Source organism: Mixophyes fleayi, chromosome 8, assembly GCF_038048845.1.
Source record: "Mixophyes fleayi isolate aMixFle1 chromosome 8, aMixFle1.hap1, whole genome shotgun sequence".
NCBI lineage: Eukaryota > Metazoa > Chordata > Amphibia > Anura > Limnodynastidae > Mixophyes > Mixophyes fleayi.
In genome coordinates, this window is record NC_134409.1 from 122,449,741 (window position 1) to 122,466,504 (window position 16,764).

Below are 16,764 nucleotides of genomic sequence, written 5' to 3' on the forward strand. Positions count from 1 at the left end.
CCGCCTTACTGTTACAGACCTTGGCTGCCCTGACCTTGATTCCGCCTGTCGTTCCTGTACTCCGCTGCCAGATTGTATTACCAGACCCGGTGTCACTCACCGGACTGTGAGTGCTTCTTCCCGGACTATTAGGAACCGTGGACGTCCTCTATCCTGAGGGACTGCGCATGCGCAGCCCTTTCCTAACCTTCAGTGTATGTTCCTTTAACTTAATTGGCAGATCAGGCAACCTCCCTATATTAAGCACCTGTGGTCAACACCACGTTGCCTGATCTTGGAGTCTCATTCCCCATGAGTCTCTGAAGGTGTTCCTGTGTTTCCTCGTTTATTCAGCCCAGCTGATTCCTGTGGTTTCCAAACCACTTCTACCTCTGTGGTTTCCAAACCACTTCTACTACTGTGGTTCCCATACCACTTCTACCATCTACTGTATCATCGTGACTGTGAGCTGATTCCTATCCGCTGCCTCCGTGCACTACAGTCTTCTAATCACTTCAACTCTACCATGTATCATTGGGACTGTTAGCTGATGCCTATCCGCTGCCTCCGTGCATTACAGGCTTCAACCACATCCACTCACCTGTTCATGATTGTGACTGCCAGCTGATTCCTATCCGCTGCCTCCGTGCACTACAGTCTTCAACCTGCAACCCGTCTGTGTTTCATCGTGACTGTTTAGCTGATTCCTATCCGCTGCCTCTGTGCGCTTCAGTCTTCAGTCCTTGTCTACTCTACCGTGTTTCCTTGAGTCTGCTGCCACTATTGCTACCCGCTACTCTCCGTGATCATCTGTTCCAGTTCAACTCTGCTCCGGTGTCCCATCGTTACTGCACCTGCTGGTTGCTATTGGTTACCTCCGTGTTCCCGCAGAGACCCGCTGCTGTTACTTCTCAGCGCTACTCATCCATCTACTGCTGATCCGCTCTCCACGCCTTCCAGTGTTCCCTGCTGGTCTACCTACCTGTGCGCTGCACCTGCTAGACCCCTGCTTCATCCATCCAGGGACTTGTATCCTGCTGGCCTCCTGCCCTTCAGGTATCTCTGCACTCCTGTCTGACTGCCTTCTCCTGAACCACGGTATGCATACTTCCCATTGACTGTGCTGTGTATTGCATACCTTGCTGGACTGTGTTGGTTCTCCTCTGGAGTGTACTATCCGCTGAGTCTATTGCCATCATTGACTGTGTTATCTCATGCCGGATTACTTCAAGAGACTTTCTATATTGGCAGTGTTGTTCAGTCATTTATACATTTATATTGTGCATATTACTGTGGATCAAAGTCAAGGTGCCCGTGTATATATTGTGTTGCAGTCTCTCCCCGTGCACCTCCTCACATATATATTCAGTAGTACAACTTGCTAGTGGCAGACCACTGACTCCTGTTTACAGTTTCACCTGTTCCAGTATCCTCTCACATAGCAGTGGTACAACTTGCTAACGCAGACCACTGACTCCCCGGATACCTCCACTTGGATTCCATTCCTTCACTCAGACAGCGGTACAACTTGCTATCCGCAGACCGCTGACTCTCATCACCTCCTCGTTTCTGTTGGACATTCCTCCTCACTATAGCAGTGGTACAACTTGCTACCGCAGACCACTGACTACCTTCACGTGTCCTTTGTCCATACAGTTCCTCGTGTATTACTACCTCCATATTGCCAGTGCTGCTAGTCATAGACTTTCCTGAGCATCTCATCATCTGCTATTTCCTGTTCCGTGATCACCCTGCTACCAGAGTACCATATTACCACCTATACTGCTCTGGTAAGCCTATCACCTGGTGATCCCTGGGTAAAGACTCCTAGTGCCCGTGACACCCGGCTAATCCAGACCTTGCTCCTGCCTACTGATTCGGCCCCATTGTATGTACCAGACCCCGGCTTGTTCTTACTCCGTTTCGCCTGCTGACTCTGTACTTTGCTGCCAATTTGTGTACCGGACCCGGCTGTCTAACCAATCTCTTCGTTACCATCTATTGGCCAGCTGACACTCCTTCTTCTGCAGTGCTACAGGCAGAGCAGACCAATGGACCGCGACCTGCGAGCTCTCAGCAGCAAAGCCCATCTGGCCTTGCGGCGGTTCTTGTTGAACACAGGGGAGCTCCTTAGACTTCACACCACTGGCGAGCCGACAGTAATCTAGATTAGCACAGGGGTCTCTTCCCATCTGTTACAGTAATACACTGACGGAATCTTCGGGTGAAGATTTGTCGCATGTTAATAGGTGCTTATAATGGCTCTTAGAAGATAATGTCATCTATAGCTTAAAGAACATTTGAGTAGATAAAGCAGGAGATATCATCTCTTGAGACTTGATTGCTGTTAGAAACTCTTGTAGAGGCACATTGGTCATGCACACACTCTGATTTAAAACAAACAGCAAAATATCCACTTACCAATTTATTTTGGAAATAATAATTAGTATACATTTGTCACTCACCGGACTGTGAGTGCTTCTTCCCGGACATTTAGGAACCGTGGCCGTCCTCCATCCTGAGGGACTGCGCATGCGCAGCCCTTTCTATACCTCCAGTGTATGTTCCTTTAACTTAATTGGCAGATCAGGCAACCTCCCTATATTAAGCACCTGTGGTCATCACCACATTGCCTGATCTTGGAGTCTCATTCCCCACGAGTCTCTGAAGGTGTTCCTGTGTTTCCTTGTTTATTCAGCCCTGCTGATTCCTGTGGTTTCCAAACCACTTCTACCTCTGTGGTTTCCAAACCACTTCTGCTACTGTGGTTCCCATACCACTTCTACCATCTACTGTATCATCGTGACTGTGAGCTGATTCCTATCCGCTGCCTCCGTGCACTACAGTCTTCTAATCACTTCAACTCTACCATGTATCATTGGGACTGTTAGCTGATGCCTATCCGCTGCCTCCGTGCATTACAGGCTTCAACCACATCCACTCACCTGTTCATGATTGTGACTGCCAGCATTCCTACCCGCTGCCTCCGTGCACTACAGTCTTCAACCTGCAACCCGTCCGTGTTTCATCGTGACTGTTTAGCTGATTCCTATCCGCTGCCTCTGTGCGCTTCAGTCTTCAGTCCTTGTCTACTCTACCGTGTTTCCTTGAGTCTGCCGCCACTATTGCTACCCGCTACTCTCCGTGATCATCTGTTCCAGTTCAACTCTGCTCCGGTGTCCCATCGTTACTGCACCTGCTGGTTGCTATTGGTTACCTCCGTGTTCCCGCAGAGACCCGCTGCTGTTACTTCTCAGCGCTACTCATCCATCTACTGCTGATCCGCTCTCCACGCCTTCCTGTGCTCCCTGCTGGTCTACCTACCTGTGCGCTGCACCTGCTAGACCCCCGCTTCACCCATCCAGGGACTTGTATCCTGCTGGCCTCCTGCCCTTCAGGTATCTCTGCACTCCTGTCTGACTGCCTTCTCCTGAACCACGGTATGCATACTTCCCATTGACTGTGCTGTGTATTGCATACCTTGCTGGACTGTGTTGGTTCTCCTCTGGAGTGTACTATCTGCTGACTCTACTGCCACCATTGACTGTGTTATCTCATGCCGGATTACTTCAAGAGACTTTCTATATTGGCAGTGTTGTTCAGTCATTTATACATTTATATTGTGCATATTACTGTGGATCAAAGTCAAGGTGCCCGTGTATATATTGTGTTGCAGTCTCTCCCCGTGCACCTCCTCACATATATATTCAGTAGTACAACTTGCTAGTGGCAGACCACTGACTCCTGTTTACAGTTTCACCTGTTCCAGTATCCTCTCACATAGCAGTGGTACAACTTGCTAACGCAGACCACTGACTCCCCGGATACCTCCACTTGGATTCCATTCCTTCACTCAGACAGCGGTACAACTTGCTAAACGCAGACCGCTGACTCTCATCACCTCCTCGTTTCTGTTGGACATTCCTCCTCACTATAGCAGTGGTACAACTTGCTACCGCAGACCACTGACTACCTTCACGTGTCCTTTGTCCATACAGTTCCTCGTGTATTACTACCTCCATATTGCCAGTGCTGCTAGTCATAGACTTTCCTGAGCATCTCATCATCTGCTATTTCCTGTTCCGTGATCACCCTGCTACCAGAGTACCATATTACCACCTATACTGCTCTGGTAAGCCTATCACCTGGTGATCCCTGGGTAAAGACTCCTAGTGCCCGTGACAGTAAGATCAGGCCATGACAGACCCAGATACGGAACCTACTGCTAAAGAGATGCTGCAGCATCTGGTCAGCCGTGTGGAGCAACAGGATGCTCGCCAACAGCTGTTACTTCAATGTTACCAATCGTTAACCTCCCAAGGAACATCTGGACAGACTGTTACAGCTAATATTGAAGCTCCTGTGCTTGCCTCCGTTTCCCCAGTGCCATCCCAGGTGTCTACAGCTCCTACGCTTCACCTGCCTACTCCGTCAAAATATGACGGGGACCCCAAAACTTGTAGAGGTTTCCTTAACCAATGTTCAGTCCATTTTGAACTCCAACCTCAAAATTTTTCTACCCATCGTTCCAGAGTGGCCTATCTTATCTCATTGTTTTCTGGACAAGCCCTGGCTTGGGCCTCCCCTCTGTGGGAAAGAAACGATCCAATTCTACAAGATAGTGCCAAATTCATTTCCACGTTCCGAAGTGTGTTCGATGAACCAGGTCGTGTGACCTCCGCTGCTTCCAGCATTCTTCGTTTGCGACAAGGCTCCCATACAGTGGGACAGTATGTCATTCAATTTAGGATCTTAGCCTCTGAACTTCAGTGGAACACTGAAGCATTAGTTGCCGCCTTCTGGCAGGGGCTCTCCGATAAAATTAAAGATGCACTGACTACCCAAGAGCTTCCTTCGTCACTAGAAGATTTGATCTCTCTTTGCCATCGTGTAGACATGAGATTTCGTGAAAGAGAATCTGAGAAAACAACTTCTGCTAAAGCACCTCTTCGTTTAAACCCTCAATTTCGTCCAGTGTCACCTTCTGTGATTCCCATGGAGATAGGACGTTCCAAATTATCTTTAGAAGAGAGGAAACGAAGAGTAAAGAATAGACTCTGTATCTATTGTGCTGATTCCACACATATGCTCAGTTCTTGCCCTAAGAAATCGGGAAATGCCAGGCCCTAACTAGTTCTGGAGAGGTGAAGTTAGGGTCCCTGGAGTCCTCTCCATTGTCTATGAAATCTAAAGTCTGCGCTTTCGATGTTACGATTTCCTTTGCTACCAAATCCTTTGAGTCACAGGCATTGATTGATTCCGGAGCAGCAGGAAATTTCATTTCTAAATCACTAGTGAATCAATGGTCCCTACCAGTGATCACTTTAAAAACACCCATTACTGTGACGGCTATAGATGGATCACGTCTCATCAATGGTCTCATCACCCAGAGTACGTCTCCAGTAACCCTTCAGATTGGTGTACTACACCATGAAGAAATTTCGTTTTTAATTCTTCCTGTTACGACAAGTCCGATTGTCTTAGGCCTTCCATGGCTTCAATGTCACTCTCCCCAGATTGACTGGCGCACCCCTCAAGTTACGTCTTGGGGGCCTGAATGTCACCATCGTTGTCTCTCTCAAGTTATTCCTCTTAAAGTACAGCAATCTTCCATCTCATCTTCCTCCCCGGGACTCCCTCCTCAGTATGCTTCATTTGCCGATGTGTTTGATAAAGCTCAGTCTGAACGTCTTCCTCCTCATCGTTCTTGGGATTGTCCGATCGACCTTCTACCTGGCAAGACTCCTCCCAGGGGTCGGGTCTATCCTCTCTCGTTACCTGAAACTCAAGCCACATCTGAGTACATACAGGAGAATCTCCAGCGTGGGTTCATTCGACCTTCCACCTCTCCCGCTGGAGCTGGGTTCTTCTTCGTCAAAAAGAAGGATGGATCATTACGCCCTTGTATAGATTTTCGTGGACTCAACGCCATTACTATCAAGAATCGGTATCCCATTCCGCTGATCACTGAGCTATTTGATCGCATCAAGGGAGCTCGGATATTTACTAAGTTGGATCTTCGTGGTGCCTACAATTTAATTAGAATCCGTTCCGGTGACGAATGGAAGACCGCGTTTAACACCAGAGATGGGCATTACGAATATTTAGTAATGCCCTTCGGGCTGTGTAATGCCCCCGCGGTTTTCCAGGGTTTCATCAATGAGATCTTTCGGGACTTATTATATGTATGTGTCGTTGTCTACCTGGACGACATATTGATCTTCTCACAGGACCTGCCTTCTCATCACCAACATGTGGCAGAGGTCCTCTCCAGACTACGGAAAAACTCATTGTTCTGTAAATTGGAAAAATGTTCATTCGAGTTACCCCAGATTCCATTCTTGGGGTATATAGTTTCCGGAGTTGGCCTGAAGATGGATCCAGACAAAGTAAATGCTGTACTACATTGGCCTCAGCCAACTACTCTTCGTGCCATCCAGCGTTTTTTAGGTTTTGCCAATTACTATAGACGCTTCATTCAAGACTTCTCATCCATTGCATCTCCCATTGTGGCCTTAACTCGGAAAGGGGCTAATACTAAGCAATGGTCATCTGAGGCTCTCCAAGCCTTTCAAATCCTCAAAGAGTCCTTCTCGTCTGCTCCTATTCTGCGACAACCTGATGTGACACTCCCCTTCTTCCTAGAAGTAGATGCCTCTAATGTGGGCTTAGGAGCTATTCTCTCCCAACGCTCGGAGCAACAAAAATTACATCCTTGTGCCTTCTACTCTCGGGGTCTTCTGCCCGCAGAGAAAAACTATACTATCGGGGACAAGGAGTTGCTGGCCATCAAAGCTGCATTAGAGGAATGGAGATACTTGTTGGAAGGAGCTCGCCATCCGGTGACGATCTTCACGGATCATAAGAACTTGTCATATTTGCAATCTGCTCAATGCTTGAACCCTCGTCAAGCAAGATGGTCTCTTTTCTTTTCCCGTTTTGAATTAATTATAACCTTCAAACCAGCTGCTAAGAACAAGAAAGCTGACGCTCTATCTCGAGCTTTTGTGACGTCCTCTGATGTAGAAGAGGTTCCCAACCATGCTATTCTAGACCCCAAATGTATTTCTCTGGCTGCTTCATCCACCAAAATGCTACCATTTGGGAAGACCCTCGTGCCTCCTACTCTGAGGAAGAAAATCCTTTCGTGGTTCCATGCCTCTCGTTTTTCTGGACACGCCGGTGAACATAAGACCTTTGAGATTCTCTCTCGTAGTTACTGGTGGCCTTCAATGAGGAGAGACGTCAAAGAGTTTATTGCTTCCTGTGATTTATGTTCTCAGTTCAAATCCTCCCGCAGAACTCCAGCAGGGTTGCTGCGACCACTACCCATTCCGTCCAAGCCTTGGACCCATATTAGTATGGATTTCGTTACTGATTTGCCACCAAGTAAGAATCACAATACTATTTGGGTAGTGGTAGACAGATTTTCGAAGATGGCTCATTTCGTCCCTCTGTCCGGTTTACCTTCCTCGTCTACTCTGGCTGAACATTTCATTAAAGAAATCTTCCGCATCCATGGATGTCCGTCTGAGATTGTGTCAGATAGAGGAGTACAATTCGTTTCCAGATTCTGGCGGGCCCTTTGTAAAACCTTGGGCATACGATTAGCACTCTCATCGTCTTACCATCCGCAATCTAACGGACAAACGGAACGAGTCAATCAAGATCTTGAGACTTTTATTAGGATGTTCTCTTCAGCCAACCAAGACAACTGGGTAGAATTGCTCCCTTGGGCTGAATTCGCCCATAACAACATGTACCATGAGTCATCATCCAAAACTCCATTCTTTGTGGTCTACGGTCACCATCCGTCTTTTCCGGAATTTCCTGCCCTCCCGCCCACCCAAGTTCCTGCTGTGGAGACTGCTTGTCAGACCTTCAAAAATATCTGGTCTCAGGTCAAAACCTGTTTAAAGAAGACATCTAACAAATATAAGTCTTTCGCAGATAAGAAGAGGCGGGCTATTCCACCACTAAAAATTGGAGATCGTGTCTGGTTATCTACCAAAAATATTCGTTTGAAGGTTCCATCTATGAAATTCGCCCCTCGTTTTATTGGTCCATATAGGATCATTCAAGTTATCAATCCAGTATGTGTTAAACTTCTTCTTCCTAAGAATCTTCGGATCTCCAATGCCTTCCATGTGTCCTTGCTCAAACCTCTCATCATCAACCGTTTCTCGACTCCTTCCTCAGCACCGCAGCCAGTTCAAGTTCATCAGGAGGAGGATTTCGAGATTACTGAGGTATTGGATGCAAAAATTTCGCGAGGAGTCCTCCGTTTCCTCGTTCATTGGAAGGGCTTTGGTCCTGAAGAGCGTTCATGGATCAAAGCTGAAGATCTTAATGCTCCTGCCCTTCTGAAGAAGTTTTATTCCAAAAATCCGGACAAGCCCGGTTCCAGGCGTTCTGTGCCCACCTTTAAAAGGGGGGGTACTGTCACTCACCGGACTGTGAGTGCTTCTTCCCGGACATTTAGGAACCGTGGCCGTCCTCCATCCTGAGGGACTGCGCATGCGCAGCCCTTTCTATACCTCCAGTGTATGTTCCTTTAACTTAATTGGCAGATCAGGCAACCTCCCTATATTAAGCACCTGTGGTCATCACCACATTGCCTGATCTTGGAGTCTCATTCCCCACGAGTCTCTGAAGGTGTTCCTGTGTTTCCTTGTTTATTCAGCCCTGCTGATTCCTGTGGTTTCCAAACCACTTCTACCTCTGTGGTTTCCAAACCACTTCTGCTACTGTGGTTCCCATACCACTTCTACCATCTACTGTATCATCGTGACTGTGAGCTGATTCCTATCCGCTGCCTCCGTGCACTACAGTCTTCTAATCACTTCAACTCTACCATGTATCATTGGGACTGTTAGCTGATGCCTATCCGCTGCCTCCGTGCATTACAGGCTTCAACCACATCCACTCACCTGTTCATGATTGTGACTGCCAGCATTCCTACCCGCTGCCTCCGTGCACTACAGTCTTCAACCTGCAACCCGTCCGTGTTTCATCGTGACTGTTTAGCTGATTCCTATCCGCTGCCTCTGTGCGCTTCAGTCTTCAGTCCTTGTCTACTCTACCGTGTTTCCTTGAGTCTGCCGCCACTATTGCTACCCGCTACTCTCCGTGATCATCTGTTCCAGTTCAACTCTGCTCCGGTGTCCCATCGTTACTGCACCTGCTGGTTGCTATTGGTTACCTCCGTGTTCCCGCAGAGACCCGCTGCTGTTACTTCTCAGCGCTACTCATCCATCTACTGCTGATCCGCTCTCCACGCCTTCCTGTGCTCCCTGCTGGTCTACCTACCTGTGCGCTGCACCTGCTAGACCCCCGCTTCACCCATCCAGGGACTTGTATCCTGCTGGCCTCCTGCCCTTCAGGTATCTCTGCACTCCTGTCTGACTGCCTTCTCCTGAACCACGGTATGCATACTTCCCATTGACTGTGCTGTGTATTGCATACCTTGCTGGACTGTGTTGGTTCTCCTCTGGAGTGTACTATCTGCTGACTCTACTGCCACCATTGACTGTGTTATCTCATGCCGGATTACTTCAAGAGACTTTCTATATTGGCAGTGTTGTTCAGTCATTTATACATTTATATTGTGCATATTACTGTGGATCAAAGTCAAGGTGCCCGTGTATATATTGTGTTGCAGTCTCTCCCCGTGCACCTCCTCACATATATATTCAGTAGTACAACTTGCTAGTGGCAGACCACTGACTCCTGTTTACAGTTTCACCTGTTCCAGTATCCTCTCACATAGCAGTGGTACAACTTGCTAACGCAGACCACTGACTCCCCGGATACCTCCACTTGGATTCCATTCCTTCACTCAGACAGCGGTACAACTTGCTAAACGCAGACCGCTGACTCTCATCACCTCCTCGTTTCTGTTGGACATTCCTCCTCACTATAGCAGTGGTACAACTTGCTACCGCAGACCACTGACTACCTTCACGTGTCCTTTGTCCATACAGTTCCTCGTGTATTACTACCTCCATATTGCCAGTGCTGCTAGTCATAGACTTTCCTGAGCATCTCATCATCTGCTATTTCCTGTTCCGTGATCACCCTGCTACCAGAGTACCATATTACCACCTATACTGCTCTGGTAAGCCTATCACCTGGTGATCCCTGGGTAAAGACTCCTAGTGCCCGTGACAACATTATTATATAGTTAAAAGCAAATAACACAAACTCCCCCCCCCCCCCACCAATGTTCCTATGTTTTAGAAACTCCGCTCCACTTGGCTTTTCACGGAAATCTTGGTCACTCATTTTGTTGCCATTAACGATCTTTAATGAGGGTGAAAATGTGAATGGGGCTCTCACGCCCGCTCCTGTCGCCTTCCGTATCTCTCTTACTTGCGTATCCTCAAGCACCCGCCATAGATGACTCAACATTTACTATGGGAATACGTCAAGATGAAAACCTTACTACATTTTTCTTTCATGTTTTCTTTTTACTTTGGAAAACTTCTATCCTCTTATATTGTAAAATGGATTTCAGTTTATACCTCTCCCTGTCACAAGGTTGCACTTCCAAAAATGTTGGGCCCCCACAAAAGCCTCACGCCCTAGGCTTTGGCCTAGTTAGCCTATTGGATAATCAGGTACTGAGTGTTCCTTTACTACCTTGGCCTTATCTGTGTGGAGTTTGTATGATCTCCCTGTGTTTGTGTGGGTTTCCTCCGTCACTCCAAAAATATACATATTGGCTGCTATCAAATTGACCCTAGTCTCTCCGTGTGTGTGTGTGTGTGTGTGTGTGTGTGTGTGTTTGGGAATTTAGACTGTAAGCTCCAATGGGGCAAAGACTGATGTGAGAGACAATATAGTCTGTACAGCGCAGCGGTGTTAGTGACGCTATATAAATAGTTCAAAACATCGCTACTGATTGTGGATAAAGATGTACAACCGATTCTAGGATTAAGTTCATGTGAGAAGCTTAACTTGATAAAGAAAGTTTTCATGGTGACATCACAAGTAGAAGATGAATGCAAATCAGTGTTTACAGAATACAGAGACATGTTTGAAGGTTTAGGTTGTCTGCCTGGCGAGCATAAGATAAATCTAGACACGCAAGTTCCTCCAGTGATACACCCCTGTAGAAAAGTGCCATTTGCGCTGAGAGAAAAACTCAAACAGGAGTTAAACCGCATGGAAGCTTTGGGTGTGATACAGAAAGTTGATGAGCCTACTGAATGGGTGAGCTCCTTAGTAATTGTTGAAAAGAAAAATGGACAACTCAGAATATGTCTGGATCCAAGAGATTTAAATAAGGCTATTAAAAGAGAACATTTCAAACTACCAACCAGAGATGAAATCATGTCACAGTTTGCGGGAGCAAAATGGTTCAGTAAATTGGATGCATCTTCAGGATTCTGGCAAATGAAGCTAGATGAAGCCAGCTCAATGCTGTGTACATTTAATACCCCAGAAGGTCGATACAGATTCCTTCGACTACCATATGGGATATTGTCTGCTCCAGAAGTATATCACAAAAGGATACACATGATTTTTGAACACATTCCAGGTGTTGAAACAATGATGGATGACATTATTGTCTGGGGATCTACAAAAGAAGAACATGATTCTAGACTGAGACAAGTAATGGAACTTATCAAGAAGGTGAATCTAAAGCTGAACAAGGACAAATGTGAATTTGGTGTGAAAACACTTACCTTTATGGGTGACGTGGTCTCGGAGGAAGGTGTGAAGCCTGACCCGAGGAAAATATCAGCCATAATAAACATGGAACGTCCTAACAACAAAGACGACGTGAGAAGATTCCTAGGAATGATTACTTACTTAGGAAAGTTTATTTCTCAACTCTCCGAACAAACAGCACCTCTAAGATGGTTGTTGGACAAAAATAATGAGTGGCTGTGGTCCCATGAACAAGAAGAAAGTTGGCAAAACTTGAAATGGACCATCACAGAGCAACCGGTACTAAGATTCTTTGATCCTACAAAAAGTATAAGAATTTCAGCAGATGCCTCGCAATTTGGCCTAGGCTCAGTGTTGTTACAAGAACATGAGGATACATGGCAACCGGTAATCTATGCATCAAGAGCATTGACAAGTGCTGAAACAAGATATGCTCAGATAGAAAAAGAACTTCTAGCAATCACATATGCATGTGAGCGATTTCATCAATTTGTGTATGGTCAAGCGTTTACAGTGGAAACTGACCACAAGCCATTGGTAGCTATCATGGCTAAATCGTTACATGACTGTCCCATGAGAATTCAAAGAATGCTTATAAGACTACAGAAATATGATGTCCAATTGCTGTACTGTCCTGGTAAATACATGTACATTGCTGACACACTTTCCCGTGCTGTGAACAAAAGTGAAGGTTCTGAAAGTCTGATGGATAAAGAGATAGACGCATATGTTAATTTGATTGTAGCTTCTCTACCTGTGTCTCTTGCAAGACAAGAACAGATAAGAAAAGAAACAGAGACAGACATCACAATGAAAGTGTTACAAGACATCATTCTGAAAGGATGGCCAGCAGAAAAAAATGCGTGCCCACTGTCTATTCATGATTATTGGATGTACCGCACTGACCTTACGGTTGTCAATGGTATTATTTACAAAGGCAATAGAATTATTATACCTGCACGACTAAGAAAAATTATGCTGTGCAAGATACATGAAGGCCACTTAGGAGAAGAGAAATGTAAACGGAGGGCGCGTGAAGTGATGTATTGGCCAAGAATGAACCAGGACATAGCACAGACAACAGCTACATGTGAACTGTGTCTTACGTACAGACCAAAGCAACAAGTCGAGCCGCTGAGTCCTCATGCAGTGCCAGAGAGACCATACCAGAAGGTAGGCGCAGATTTGTTTGATTGTATTGGAAAAACACACATTGTCGTGACTGATTATTATTCTAATTACCCTGAGGTGCAGACTCTACCTACAACTACTAGTAAAGCCGTAATCAGTTGCATGAAGTCAATCTTTGCAAGGCATGGTGTTCCTATGGAAGTGTTCACTGACAATGGACCTCAGTTTTCCAGCGCTGAATTTAGACAGTTTGCTGAAGAGTGGGAATTTGTCCATGCAACATCGAGTCCCCACTATCCACAGTCAAATGGGTTGGTGGAAAGTTCAGTAAAAACTGTAAAGAGTCTAATGAAAAAAGCACAAGACGGCAAAGAAGATTTCTACAAAAGTCTTTTAATCTACCGCAGTACACCTTTACAGAATGGACTCTCTCCTGCACAAATGCTGATGGGAAGGAGGATTAGAGCAAATCTTCCGATAAGTGACGAACTGCTTAATACGCATAACTCAGCATTGGTGAGACTGAGTAAGGTACGTCAACAGGAGAAACAGAAACTGTACCATGATAGGCGAGCAAAAAGCTTATCTGATCTAAGATCAGGTGACCAAGTCCGTCTCCGAGATCATGAGAAAGGCATTTGGATGCAGAAAGGTATTGTGCAAGCACAAGTAGCACCAAGATCTTATATTGTACGTACAGATCGTGGAACAGAAGTAAGAAGAAATCGGGTCGATTTAAGATCTCAACCCAACCATAGTGATGGCAACACGACTGAAGAATACCCTTCATCTGACATGTATGATGGACTTGATAATGGTGAACAAACCATGATGGAAGAAAGGTCCAACATGGTTGACGATACACAGACTTTGTGTGAAAGACCCATAAGAGAAATACGCAGACCTGAGAGACTCATTGAAACTTGTTAGATGATGTTCTTAATGTTATATTGTTAAATTGTTATACTGAAGGATACAGGGCTTATCTTTAAAGAAAAGAAGATGTGATGTTATTGCATTAGATATGCTTAATGTTTGTAGACACTCCCTTATATGTTTAAGCTTGAATCTTTAGTGATGGTCCCTAAGACCATGGGGAATGCTGGGAAGTGGGTGTGGCCAGTGTGCAATGTACCCAGAGTCTGCAAATGGCTGAATAAAGAGCTCAGCAGTGCCCACCCATGCTTCAGTGTCCTGATGAACTGATTTACAAGTATATTAACAAAACAGTATGTAGGCCTATTATGAATTAATTTAGTGAGGTATGAAATAAGGATAAATATATAATATATAGTGTCAGTTTATAAGGAGTTGGGTTTGGTTGATAAAGCCAATTTAATAGCAAAGTAGAAATATTTCGACTAATATTCAAATTATAAGGTTACCAGTACATAAAATTTTACTAATCTATAGTGTGTTGTATGTTCAATCTCAGGAAATTTTTTAGTATCTGATTTGTTACTTATTCCCTAATTGTAAAGAAATTTGAAATATATACAGTATTGTCAGTGTAAAAACAAAACAAAAACTACATTGTCGTGCGTCAGAATTGTGTGAAGTCTGTTTGGTTACAGGGGGTCCACAAAATCGCCCCTTGTTGGTCATTTCATCCATGTCCATTCAGACCCTTACAAGAAGACTTGGTGGAGGCACTGCGTGAAGCAAAGTAAGTCATATACACATAAAGCGTTATTGAACATACCCTTATCCAGAGTAAGCGGGTGTTACAGTTATAACTAAATTTCATGGGTACAACACTAGAATTTCACAGACTTAATACAATAAAGTAAGGCCCCGACCTATTACAATGAATAATTAATACATATTATTTAACACTATAACCAGGGGAAGACTGGGCTGGGGGGCAGGGGAGCATCTGCCCCTCGGGCCGGTCCCATAGTGGGCCACCTGCATTTACTTTCTTTAAAATGTTCCTAATAGGCTGCTGAGTCAAATCTTGCACCCCCATCCCAGGCTAAAATTGGCCACCCCTCCTCTGACTGTAACTATATTTATATTAGAACCCACTCCAGAATTCAAGACTTCTCCCGAGCTGCCCCCCTGCACTGGAGTGACCTCCAACGCTCCATCCGTTTGTCCCCTAACTTGTGCTCCTTCAAACGGGCACTCAAAACTCATCTCTTCCTCAAAGCCTACCAGCCTTCCTCTTAACCCTCTCTCCATGCTCGCTCTCATCTCCTGGCTCCTCCTCAGTAGAGGGGAGCGCTTGCTCCCCTCCTCTAACTCCCTTTGTGCCGGCCGTCTGTTTCCCCTCCCTTTAGAATGTAAGCTCTTATGAGCAGGGACCTCCTCCCTCCTGTCTCTCTACCTTCACTTCTGCTCCAACTTCAATATATTTGCTTTGCCTGGAGCCTCTGAAGTCTTGTTATTACTAGTTTATTGTTCTGTACTGTTATTCCCTGTACTGTCCATTGTTTGTACTGTGTTCAGCACTGCAGAAACCTTGTGTCGCCTTATAAATAAATAATAATAATAATAATAATAATAATAATAATAATATTAGAAACAGTGGTCCCATGAGCCTTGGCGCTCTAAGTAAAGACCTTCATTTCCCAAATTTCAGTCTGTACATAAAGAATTGTGTACATGGCACTATACCGTCATGATCATGAGACGGATGAGTTCATGGAAGATAGAGAACTCTGTGTTCACTGACATTCTAGTTATTGTTCCCAGTAAGTCTGCATTCATCTCACAAGAACGGAGAAGTGATGTAAGTGGAATTTCACAAGTACCTGATGAATCTTTCACTGACTACTAAAACTGGAGAAAGTGTGAGAACAGTTCTTACCTCTTCACTGCCAGCGACAAATACATCCCAGCGCTGCGGACATGAACTACAGGAGCTGTCATCAGTAAACCGGTTAAATTGTTTCACCATTACAAAGGTCAACTCAGCACCGGTAATCTGCACCGGGAAAACGAATGGATTAACCAAACGCCTTGGAGATCGCGCACATGTCAGGCCGCTGGCTGAAGAGCTGAAGCTCAGATAACCATGGAACGTCGGCAAGGGTCATCGGGGTCTCTAAATCTAATCAAGAAAGGAAACACAGACAAAGCATTTCAACAGAACAAGTGTAACGCTGTCCCGGCAAAAGGAAAAAGCATTGTCAGGTAATTATGTGAGTGCTTAGGAAAGAGTTGGGCAGCTGATTAGCTGCACTGTTTAATGCAAAAAACAAACAAACATTTGTTCTATTAAATTTTAGTATCCATGGGACTCCTATATTTGTGAAACTAGCACAGTCCTAGGAATAAAAATTCCAAAATGTCAATTTCCGGCGTGCTTGAAAAGTGGAGATGTTGCCCATAGCAACCAATCAGATTCTAGTTATCATTAATTTAGTGCATTCTGCACAATGACAGCTAGAATCTGATTGGTTGCTATAGGCAACATCTCCACTTTTTCAAACCTGAGGGAAACTCGCAGCTTGATACATTTACCTCCTGATGGTTTAGTCACTAAAGGCCCCCTCTTGCTTTCTTTTAGATGTCATAAACAGCTAAAAAAAAATCCCTACTTGTTTGTTAATTGAACTTCATCAGAAGTTCAGGAGATTAAAGAAGTTAAAATGAACTTCAGACAGAAGGTGACTTTTAATGCTAAATATATGCCTTATATAGCAGACAAGTTGGCAATCAAATTAAAGTTCGTATTCATTATATTTTAAATAATATCATACTTCCTTTACAGACAGTAAAATACTGTACACTACAAGGAAGAAGAGTCTCAGTGTTATTCCTTAATAAAAAGCTGACGATAGTGTTGCTGATTCCCCCCTTGTGGTGATTATATGTATTGCATGAAATTAAAATTTGGGAACTTATAATAGTACTTTATTAAATACCAACAAAATAAAAAAAACTGATAACTAATTATAAGATGCAGGAAGTTAGAAAGTACAAATGCTTCTTATTCTGTATCTTTTATAGAATTGTGCTCAAAGTAAGACC

At 44.9% G+C, this 16,764-nt stretch overlaps 2 protein-coding genes and 1 long non-coding RNA gene across 4 annotated transcripts in view; 2 read left to right on the forward strand and 1 right to left on the reverse strand.

Moving 5' to 3' along the window:
* Positions 1 to 16,764, reverse strand: part of PRICKLE2 (prickle planar cell polarity protein 2) — a 938,433-nt gene that overhangs the window by 498,119 nt on the left and 423,550 nt on the right. The window lies entirely within an intron of this gene.
* Positions 1 to 16,764, forward strand: part of LOC142099667 (uncharacterized) — a 270,464-nt gene that overhangs the window by 67,113 nt on the left and 186,587 nt on the right. The window lies entirely within an intron of this gene.
* C8H3orf49 (chromosome 8 C3orf49 homolog) overlaps positions 15,312 to 16,764 on the forward strand; it is a 31,252-nt gene continuing 29,799 nt past the window's right edge. For both annotated transcript variants that reach the window (XM_075184129.1, XM_075184130.1), the window contains exon 1: positions 15,312 to 15,924. In XM_075184129.1, coding sequence (XP_075040230.1) covers positions 15,806 to 15,924 — 119 coding nt within the window. In that variant the 5' untranslated portion in view covers positions 15,312 to 15,805. The remainder of the gene's footprint in view (positions 15,925 to 16,764) is intronic.